This window comes from Anguilla rostrata, chromosome 9, assembly GCF_018555375.3.
Source record: "Anguilla rostrata isolate EN2019 chromosome 9, ASM1855537v3, whole genome shotgun sequence".
Lineage (NCBI taxonomy): Eukaryota > Metazoa > Chordata > Actinopteri > Anguilliformes > Anguillidae > Anguilla > Anguilla rostrata.
The window spans coordinates 19,716,163-19,728,293 of NC_057941.1; the positions used below are offsets into that span (position 1 = coordinate 19,716,163).

At 38.9% G+C, this 12,131-nt stretch overlaps 1 protein-coding gene across 2 annotated transcripts in view; it reads right to left on the minus strand.

Annotated features, from left to right (window-relative positions):
• LOC135263214 (glutamate receptor ionotropic, kainate 4-like) overlaps positions 1-12,131 on the minus strand; it is a 308,654-nt gene that overhangs the window by 58,865 nt on the left and 237,658 nt on the right. For both annotated transcript variants that reach the window (XM_064350945.1, XM_064350944.1), the window contains exon 9: positions 1,593-1,754. In XM_064350945.1, the coding sequence (XP_064207015.1) occupies positions 1,593-1,754 (162 nt within the window). The remainder of the gene's footprint in view (positions 1-1,592; positions 1,755-12,131) is intronic.

Below are 12,131 nucleotides of genomic sequence, written 5' to 3' on the forward strand. Positions count from 1 at the left end.
TAATGTATTGTATATGTTGGCATGTTTGTGTGTATGTGTTTGTATTGTGTGTGTGTGTGTGTGAGAGAAAGATGGGTCAGTGTCACAAGCTATAGAGTGTGTGACTTTTACTGTATGTTTGGCAGTGCATGTCTAGTATTGTGTTGTCTACTGCCTGCATTCCTACCATCTCTGGACATCATTAAAGCTCTGAAATAAAGCCATTCTGCACCCCCCCCCCCTTTGCCCCACCACCCCCAAACTTGCTGCTACGGCCAGCTGGAAGATCACACAAAACACAGGACTGTTCACTTCACTTAGTGACCCTGCTGATGGGGCTGGAGTCCTTTGCGGATTCTTTCGGTCTTGGACTAACTGAGGTTAGTTTAAATTGACCCAACAGGTGACCCAACAGGTGAGAGCATGTTGTGTACAGTAACAGGCAGTTTTATGGGCTGCCCTGTGAGGGATCTGGGCAAGGGCCAAGCAGGCCCGTGTATTAATACTACAGCACTGATGCAAATGAGTGGAAATGGCCCTCAGCCATCACCGAAATTTAACACGACCAACACCTACATGCCCTACGCCCTTTAATAAGCCAGCTTCCATTAGCAGTCACTGTTTCAAAGAAATACTTTGAACCTGAGCTTGTCTCATGGTTGAATCTGCAAATAGTTCACTGTAATTGGAGCGCATAAGACGCACTCCAAAAATATATCTTGATTAATTACAGATAAGAGATAATTAGGAGCAAGTAACAGTCATGGAAACAATGGGTTTCAAAAGATGGTGTGCATCGATCTCTGGACAAGACCCAGATTAATGTTCTTCTGCCTTTTTCAGCTGCAGGCACTGGGTGTTGAAATGACAGTTTCCAAAAGTTCTTAACATTTAACCTCAAGTTATTTCTGTTATTGCTTCTGCTTGTATCAGCACACCTTATGCCTTCTTGAGCTCAGGAGCAAACAGGAGAAAATCTGTGAAACTGGCAATGTTGTTTTTGAAATTTAATTCTGAGATAAATATCCCCCCACAAAAATTAAGTTTCTTCCCCATATACACAGCACAAATGAGTCATTTATTCATCTCAATCTACTCAATCTAAAGGTTGGTGTTTGTACAGATTCTCTCAGTATCTTTTCTAATTACAAGGGCCAAACATGAGAAGGTTGTGAGTGAGTGGTAATTAAGTCAGAAAATATCACATATCATGTCTATAATTAGGTATCACATATCATGTCCATAATTAGGTTTATAGCTGATAGGTCCATCCCACATAACAGAAATTCAATTACTTTTGATTGCAAAATGTAACTGTCACTAAGATAGTACCATTGCCTACCTGTTATAAATTTATGGCTGCAATAATGTAAAAATAGTCTCTGTAAATAGCCATCTTGATTGGACTAATGGAAGACCTTTGCTTTTGCCCAAAATAGTTCAACACTGAGCACATAAATGATTTTGTACAACTAAAGACTTGAAATTACCATTCATTGCATATTCTGTATTGTATAGTGTTATGACCTTTGTATAACAACACATTGCATCTTGAGGGGTGCACCTGCATGCTTGAATGGATTCAAGTGTGGGCATGTCCTCCCTGTGCTTACCGGTGGCCCAGCGAAGGGGGCATGGTCGCAGTTCTCCTGCCAAGAGCGGTTAAGGCTGAGGAGGAAGTCCTGGAAGAAGGGGTGGCTGTGGTTGAACACAGAGAAGCCCACAATGTTGACCCGCTGGTCAGCCATGTTGTCCAACTGCAGCATAGAAAACTCCTGTAAAGACAAGTAGTCAGGAGCTTAGAGGCTGTCCTCCGTACAGCTGCTCTAATCTTTGGTACTAAAATAAGTTCATCTGGACATTTGGTGATGGAAAGCAAGGATTGATGAACCTCAAAATGGGAGGAGTGATAATGTTGCCATATGCTACTTTTCTTTTACCTTTTTCTCCACAATCATATATATATATATATATATCAGTGCTTATTAGTACAACCTCCACTGACTATTCAGGAGAGCACAGACAAGCATGTGCTTTCTTTCTGATGCATGTGATGCCAATTACCACTTCTTATCACACTGAAGAGCCAAATGTACATTGTTCTGCATGGCTGCCCACAGTCTGTACTTTGGCACTTGCATTGTCTGGTACCAGACTATGAGGCCTATCCCCATATGCACTAAAACTGAACAGAACAAACCACCCGTGAGCTCATGAAATCACTTTTGATCCATTCATGTAAGTCAGTAATTGACACCACATGGTAGCTCAAGCCAGCAAAGATCATAGGGCTCTTTATAATTATAAGGGAAATAATACAGAAAAGCATTAAGCCAACTGTTAAGCTGATATTTTTACATTAAACTGTTCTTGGTCACAGGTGTTGTGAGTGGTATAGATGTTAAATGATGACAAAATGAATATTTATAGAGGATTTTATTTCTGAATTAATTAGAAGTTAAATATGACACCGTAAACCCACTGTCAGCTCAGGTGTGAGGACAGCTGCAACTATTCCCACACCGCAGTGTACTTTGGCAAGGACTTCAAAAAGCCACTCAAATTAAAAAGAGGTGAAGTATTGCCATGGAGATTACGATCTCCTTCAGTTGTCCTCTTAAGCACAGACTCTGCCAGGCAGGACTGGCAAGGCCGTCAGTGAATCCACCCTCAGGTGCCAGATGCACACATCTGGGTACAGTACTGCAGAGCTCCCCAGAAATTACTTTAAAAGCCCCCTCTGAAGTTATGAAAGTATTTGTGGACAAAGAGTGCTATAAACATTAATACATATTCCCCATTCACTCGGTAGTAGAAGGTATTCCGCACCACAGAGAACTAAATAGGAATGCAAGAGTGCAGAGAAAAGTGTTCCTACTTGGGTTTGTAGGGGAGTTTGTGGTACACGAAAGAATAAGTACCATATCACCAGTACTGTAACACCACAAAGCAGTAATTAGTACTACATAAATTCCAAACTTTAAGACACACACTTACTTATAAAACACTATAACTCTGTAGTACATTATCACATGAGCTCAAATGCTGCTCAGCTCAGCTACAGTCAAACAAAGAAGCTAAGCTGGTCTGAACAGCATGGTCTCAGGTTTATGGTACTTGGGTATAACAAATTTATAGTATAATGAAAAATAATGGCAGATCTCTAAATTACATCCCAGTTGGTGGGCTGGGAGGCCAGTAGTGGTCTCACTAGATATTACTTCACTTGAGATTTAGCTACAGCTAAATAAATAAATATAACAAAATGGATGATATATTGGGATATGTCATAAGTAGCACACATGTTCATGTGTGCATGCACGCACACGCATAATATGCAATCTAATATCCAACACTAGACAATAAATGCATTTTAAAATATAAACCTTATAGTGCTATGGTCATAAAAGTAAAAAATCCTTTTATTTGGATCTCATAAATGAATAATTTTCCACATCACAATAAAGTTGCAATAAAGTCTGTTTGCCCTGCCTTTTCTAAACCTAAAAGGCATTGTGAATATTAACAATCTCCCTGAGAACATCCACTGCTGTTTTTGCCACTCCCCACTCACCACCCCCACCTCACCCCACCCCTCCAGTCCCAACAGGGAACGCTTTGTAAACACTCTGTTAACTGCAGTTTAACGGATCATTAAAGGGATTGTGTATGTAAATGAGGCAAGGTCGTTAAGTAAGGTCCCAGCGACGCAGCTGAACAGCAGAAACAAACACGAGTGAGCTGGTGGTCGTACCCCCACGAGATGGGATGGGATGGAGAGAGAGAGAGAGAGAGGGAGGATGGGCAAGATAGGCAGTGTTATACTGGGAAGAAGGGAGATTAAATCATCATAAAGTGGCCCTCACCCCCTGCTCATTTCCAGCACTTCTATCACCTCTGGGAACTCTTCGCCCTCTGTGCTGAGATTTCAGGGTAGCAGGTCCCTTATTTTGAATATGTTTTCACACCGTCAAAAGATAAAAACAGAGCTCATATTGCTGCAGATCAGAATCCGGCACTTTTCTGTTTCGTTACAGAAATGTGTTTAAAAAGACTTTTGGGAGGCCTGGTGTTTTTTTCACTTGAAAATGGCAATTTATGGATAAGAAGACCTTCTCAAAAAGGCCAAACATTCCCTTTGGGCTTTGTAGATGTGGCTTCATCATCAGTTGCTTAAGCCCACAGACTCACAGCATATCACCCCTGAGATGAGCTTATCTACAGTACATCTCATAGCAGATGGTTACAACTTTCTGAAATACTTTTTTTTTTTTTGGCAGGGAACAAGCGAAAAGGCATCAGGTATTTCATATTCCAGATTTTCATGAAAATCAGGGGGAGACTGTGGCCTCCCTTAACCAATTAGGCTTCAGTTTAATCAGCGAAACCCTTTCTGTCGCTCAGCATCTCATCATTAAAATAGGAATCAACTTGTACTGTAACTTGGTGCCATTATCACCAGAGTTCTAGCAGTGGTCTTCCTTGGTTAATTGGTGCACTGATAAAAATGACCTTCTGTTTTTTCCCCCAACTGTCTATAGTTATATTCTTATTCATTATTACTCCTTTTATAATATTTAAATAATTATTTAATTATTTTGCCACAAAGCTAGGCACAATTTAACTGTAAGAGTTATATGTATGTGTACTGTTATATTTTGGACACGGGATCCTTACTTTTCAATCATAGAAAGACTGTTCACAGTTGGAGAATTAAGTTTTCTCGAAAAGTAGGCAGCACCAGCAAAGCCGTGTCCGCACAACAGTACAATAGCTGCTTTATGACTGAACGATTACCATCACAGCTTGAAAGTTCACGCTGTGTTCCAGGCAATAAGTCATTTCATGCTCAGATCAGTTGATTTAATTTCAGGGCAAAAGCACCTCGCTGTTTCCTGATGATTTTTTTTTTCTGAAAACTGCTAATAATAAAGCCTCAGTAAATGTCACCACTTTCCCCAGCATTTAAATATTAGCATGTAACCAAAAAGGGACTGTAAATTTGGATGAGTGAACTGTCTTTGTTTTGGGCCAATAGCATGCGTACACCTTAGCCGAGAGGGTGGCCAACCCCACCTGCATGAACATCCAACGATTACAGAACACACCACCTCCTAAGAGGCTATGACACACAAAATAATCTCAGGATGTTTTTTAAATCAGCAAAAAATAGAAAGAAAGAAAAAACAGTTAAAGGCACAGACAGCACGTGACCAGGCATAATATATTGTTAATTGATGGCTCAGTTCTTTCTCATTTATGTTGTAAATTCCACGTTAGAATGCATATTACTTGCATGATCTGACACAGCTGTGGTACAGGAAATGACTCAATTTCAGTCCTGTTTGCCAGAGGGGTTTTATGTGGTTAGGCCAATTTATTCTGTTACGGTTCTCAGTCAATACGTTAACTGTGATGATTGCATATATAATAATAAAATGAATTAAATGTCAGGCTGCCTTTAGAATTATTATATATTACATAAATCTAACTGTGATATAATAAAAATCTCATTCCAATAAAGAGGATTCATATTCTTGTGTTTTCAACAGGAATATTGGAACTTGAAGTAGGTGCATTAGTGCAGTATAATAGTTAAGGACCAGGGCTTATGAGGCTTGTTAGCTGAAATCCTAGGAGGGGATCCTGTCGCTGTACCATCCAGGGAGGCATTTAACGAAACTCCTGGTAAGTCTCAACCCCTTTATTTACTGGTACAAAATCTGCCAAGCTTTCAGTGAATATAGGCTCTTTTGTGATTCCTCAATGCAATGCCTGACTGGAATCTTCCAGAAGTTAACATCAAGGTCTGAAATAAGCTGTTGAAGGACAGACCTAAATACAGTATGTTCTGTTAAAATATCAGGGTTTACACAGCTGAAATAGAAAGTAGCAGCCCAAGTTGTCGCTAAAAATGCAGCTAGATAATCTTCACTGTTGTCAATACAGATGGGTATCTAGGTATCTGTATATTTTGTGGGACATTTCCCCCCTCCCAATACAATTTACATTCTAACTTCAAATGACACCTTATGTTGTTTCGAACAAAGACAACTGTGATATGTACATATCATTATCAAAACACAAAGTACATAGTAACATCATGATAATCTCATAGGACACATGCCAAGGGTTTTAAAAAAATAAAAAAATAAATGAAAAATGAAAACCCAGATTTGAATTATTATTATGTGAATTTGTATCACGTATATAACAGCCATCAGTCAAAAATCACTCAAGTTTAGCTCTGTGCCATACAAAAGCTTCTGTCTCCACCTGAAATGCTGGCAAGACTGTAGTAAAGATTCCTAATGTGTCATAATGAAATTCACTTCTAACTAATTTACACTGATGCCCTCTTGTTCTGTTGCCAGCTTAAAATAGCTTCATTGGTCAACCTTTTAAATCCCTTTTAAAATTATCAAGACTTCAATTAAATCCCCTGAGTCCCCTTTTACTGAAACTAAAAAGATTAAGCGCTTTATGTACTCAGTATAATTTCACATTCTGCCATATATTGAGATATGCTAGCATTTCATGGGTCACTTCAATAACTCCACAGACAGTGCAGATCATAAGGCCTCTCTCACTCTAACCTCTATGGTGTTTTGTCCTTTATTATATAACAGATTAATTAAGATAAATAACACTTATTATGCTAACACATCATCACTAGATAATTAGCCATAGAAAAAAATAAAAATATTGCTCAGGGACTGAATAAAAAATAATGTACAGTAGAGAAGATTGTATTGACTGTTAGGTATTTGATTTAGACAAATTCTAGACCCTCATACCCAGGTAGAATACATGTGGATATGTCAGACAGCATGAAAGGTTGTTCACGGTGTCTTCAGGAACACTCCTTCAGTAAATGACTAATTGATGAGATCTTTGAATCAAACAGCACTAAGGTGTAAGATCTGAATATAGACAAGTTACCACAAGCGATGGGAGCTATGAAATATGCATGTCTGCCTCTTGTATTTGCAGCCAGGTTCCTTCAAGACAACTGAAGGTCAGTTTCTGAGCATGAGAAATTAACCTTGACACTACTTTACAGAGGTGAGGGAGGGCATAGAGAGACAGTGAGAGGGGGAGAGAGAGAGAGAGCTTTTCATTCAAGGATCATTGTGTATTTCTCTATCAGCTATGTACTGTGGTATAAAGTTTTTTAAAATTTATTTTAATTTCATTACAACCCACCAGAAGTCAATGAATACATTAAATCTATTTTGCTTAGTATCTGTAAAATGATCAAAAAATATTGGGGAAATTGCACTGGACATTTTAATGTTTAAACAAAAAAACACACTGAAGCCAATATGGGAAAACAAAAGAATATTCCCTGACTCTTTAACAGGTAGTTGAATTGAACAAAATGGAATGAGTAAGACACTAAAAATACTGTACCACACCATAAATACTGCAAAAGAAAAACACCATGGATAGACATCAACAGATATACAGGAACACATGAAGAAAACATTTTTAAAGATAAAAGAGAAGGCAAGTAATCCCTTGATAATCTAGTTCCAGGTATTCTCACACTACCCCATAAGAAAAAAGTCTCTTTTTACGGATAATTACATATGAACATTTATTGTCATAATTATTATCACAATAAACAAAAGATCATTGAAGTAAAATGGGAGATGGCTTGAGAAAAATAACAATTTTTAACTAGATTATATATAAAATTCGGTTCCACAATTTCAGGCTCCAATAAATTAATTGTTTTGATTAATACAGCTAATGCTATACTTTTATTAACTCAGCTATTCTCTTTTGAAGAGCTCACCTGAAGTAGTAGGTAAGGAGCAAGGTTTATATGCAGGGGGTTCCAAGTTCAAATACCAAGTAGAGCACTGCTCTTGTACCCTTGAACAAGGTACTTAACCTGAATCTCATCAGCAATGTGCTGCTGTATAAACAGATTAGCAAGTGAAATGTGAATCACCCTGCATAAGCAAATAGGCAGAGCAATGGAATTAACCAAGGGTCTCCTTCAGACTACTAGGGGGCAAAATACAGCTATGAACTACAGCTGGTACCAACAAAAAAAGACTCACAAAATTATCTGATCACCAACAGAACTGTTGGCGGCAGTGTAGCACAGTGGGTAAGGAACTGGGCTTGTAACCGAAAGGTCATAGGTTCGATTCCTGGATAGGACACTGCCGTTGTGCCCTTGAGCAAGGTACTTAACCTACATTGCTCCAGTATATATATATCCAGCTGTATAAATGGATACAATGTGAAAAATGCTATGTGTAAAAGTTGTGTAAGTCGCTCTGGATAAGAGCATCTGCTAAATGTTTGCAATGTAATTGATCCATATGACATCGGCGTCACTATGTGCGTTCCCCAGCATATCCCCACCATGGTTTCCTTCCAAGCAGGAGACGTGCACAGCTGCAAGCCGTGCACAAAACCAACAGGCAATGTGGATCGATTCCAACTAGAATGATCCTTAAAGCAACGCTTATAAGCAAAGATTGGCCATTTAGTGTTGTCCTGTTTGCTCATTTGTGTTATTAACATTTATTGCAGTGTCTATCCTAAAACAGAGATCATTCATCATTTACAATGTGTCCTCAGCAGAGATGTTCTATGACCCATGGAGGCCTGTTTAATAATTCTATCCATCATGAGTCAAGCAAACTGGAATTTTGAAAAGCTGTGCTTCAAAAAACAAACATTGCATGTAGGCTATGCTTTTCGATAGGTTTTGTAAAAACAAAATATAAAACTCAAATAACCACTCGTTACAAGCGGGGTATGCAGAAGAGCATCTCTGAAAGCACAACATGTCGAACCTTGAAGCAAATGGGCTACAGCAGCAGAAGACCACACCTGGTACTAGCAAGTACCTAAACGAGTGGCCGGGAAGTGGCCACTTTATTAGGTACATCTGTTCAGCTGCTTGTTAACGCAAATATCTAATCAGCCAATCACGTGGCAGCATCTCAATGCATTTAGGCATGTAGACATGGTCAAGACTACAAGGTTTGACGTGTTGTGCATTCAGAGATGCTCTTCTGCACACCTTGGTTGTAACGAGTGGTTATTTGAGTTACTGTTGCCTTTCAATCAGCTCAAACCAGTCTGGCCATTCTTCTCTGACCTCTGCCCAGTAGATCAGCAGTTTCTGAAATAGACAAACCAGCCCGTCTGGCACCAACAACCATGCCACGTTCAAAGTCACTTAAATCACCTTTCTTCTCCATTCTGATGCTTGGTTTGAACTTCAGCAGATTGTCTTGACCATGTCTACATGCCTAAATGCACTGAGTTGCTGCCACATGATTGGCTGATCAGATATTTGCATTAATGAGCAGCTGAACAGGTGTACCTAATAAAATGGCCTGTGTGTGTGTGTGTATATATATATATTTTTTTTTTTGAGTGCATATCACTAGTATTAACTTCATTTCACATGGAAGACTTTTCATGTTTTGGTTATGTAAATAGCCACAAGACTGATTTTGACCACACAAACCTGTACAGGGCATCAAAATAACAGCAGAGAGACAGGGGGCCTGAGTCGTGGTGTGTTAGACAAAAAGAAACATGTGGTATAACATCATTGTGGAAATGAATGCTGTCTGTTCAGAGGTGCGCACATTAGGCCTACAAGAAACAAAAGTTGTCTCCGGTTTGGCATGGTCATTATATACCGTGATATATAGAGTTGCCAATTTAATATTTGATCACACATGAAGGCAATCAGGGATGCTGGCATAATTAGCTTGTCTATATTGTGAAGAAACATTCTGTAGTAATTTCCAATTAAAATGAAACGTAATTCCACTGTCCTTTATTGGAGTGAAACATTAAACCACCACACAAATTAAGAAGAGCAAAATAATCATATTGTTTTATTTCTTTCTCTTATGCCTGATTTTGTTTCCATTAAGTTGCTTTGTGGCTGATGAAGCACAAAGCCCAGCTCAACGCTTGATCAACCTAGCAGTACATTTGGAGTTATAGTAGAGACTTGGATTATAAGAGTCACAGACTTGAACGGACACAGTCAATGCTCATAATGAACACGATTTAGAGCCAGCAGACGAAGAAATAAAAATAATGAAAATTATATCAGGATATTGTATACCAGGATTATTCAGCGGGTGCTCACATCATACACAATGATAAATTATTCATTTTGTAAGCCAATTGGACCTAAAGAAGCATATGATGAAAGATGAAATGTTGCCACTCTCTAAAAGAAAAGAAAAGATATGGTAAGAGAACAGCTGTTCGCACAAGGATGACTTTGTTGAGGTTCGTTTCCAAAAGCTCAAATTAGAATAAAGGTAACTAATTAGCTTGCTATGTTGTTATGGAACAAAAAACGAAACGCCTTCGGAATTTATTTTCCAGTGACAGAGAGCAGTGGCAGTTTCTCCTCTAATTACTGATGAGCATGCTCATGACCACTGCAGCTAGTGGTGTTCACATAAGGACCGTGCACCAGAGAAAGGAGCCAGAAATTAATTAGTCTGCATTAGACGTAACGCAGAGAATGAATCTCTTCCTATGCGTGAAAGAGATACCTTATACTGAAAGGTTTAATCTCAGTGGGTGTGCAGTATCTCATCAGTTCAACAGTAATATGCCTTCTGATTCCAAGTTCGCCTGTGATGATTCATTTCCGATACCTGGGACTGACCAATTATGTGCCCATGTCCGTGCACTCCGGGCACATTTCGGCAGATCTGTAGATTATCTGGTCACAGAAATCTCCCGCTGGTGCACGCAGCATGCCAGCCCAAGTCAATCATGAAAGCCTCAGCGGACAGCGGGCAAACGAGCAATCAATTCGGGTTTAGAGAGCAAAGTACGGAGAGAGATTAGTCTCAATATTATTGACATGTTTCAGGATCCATAAATAAGAGACACAAATGTGCTTCACTGTCCAAAAACAAATATCTCTCAACTTGTGTCTTGTAAATGTCATTTAAATTAATGTGGCCTTATTTGTTCAATAGCATACATAGTCGTGAATGAATATTTTCCTTTCAGTGCAAATACCTCATACATAGTATATAAAAACCAAAAATATGTTTCCAATTTCCATGAGTAATTTTCTTAAGGCATTCTCAAACGTAAAGTCAGTTTCTGAAGTGCTGAATCTGCATTTGTGGATGAAATGACATGCATGCACTGTCACGTAAGTTTCCTTTTAATTATTTTTATATTTTGAGACTTGCCTTTCCCTGTTCCTGCGCCAGGATCCACACACAAATACAGTGCCATGAAAAAGTATTCTAAGTTCCTCTATTATTGCATATTTGTCACCCTGAATGTTTTAAGCTATTTATACAAAATTTAATACAAGACAACAGGAAACTGAGTAAACACAAAACACATTTTTAAAATAACTATTTCATTTATTTAATGAAAAAAGCTATCAAACACCCATATCACCCATATGAAAAAGTAATTACCCTCTTAGTTACTCAATAAACCAATAAATCGATAATTAGATTTATCTGACTGAACCTAAACCTCGCTCATTAACCTTACCAACAGAATGAAATAGTCACCACAAAGTTTCTACAAGCACACTATGCCACATTCAAAAGAAATTCCAGAAGAGATGAGAAAAAAAAAGTTGTTGAAATACAGTACACCAGTCTGGAAAGGGTTACAAAGCCATTTCTAAGGCGCTGGGACACTGAACCATGGTGAGATCCATTATGTACAAATGGAGAACACTTGGAATGGAGTGGTGAATTTTCCCAGGAGGGGCTGACCTGCCAAAATGTCTCAGTGGGCACAGCGACAACTCACCCAGAAAAAACACAAAAGACCCCAGAAGAACATCTAGCCTCAGCCAAGGTCAGTGTTCATGAGTCCACAATAAGAAAGAGGCTGTGCAAAAAAGGGATTCATGGGAGAGTAGCAAGGCAGATACCACTGCTAAGCAAGAGAAGCGTCAATTCTCATCTCAGATTCGCAGAAAGCACCTGGATGATCCCCAAGCTATTTTAGTGCACAATTTGAATGAGCAGCTTCCTGGTTGAGCACCACCACCACAGAAGAAGACGACAGCCAGCTATTTGTGTGTGAATCAGTGGCTATTTGTATGTGAATTGTGATGCAGGAACAGCACAAGGAAAATCTCAAAATAAAAATAAAAAATA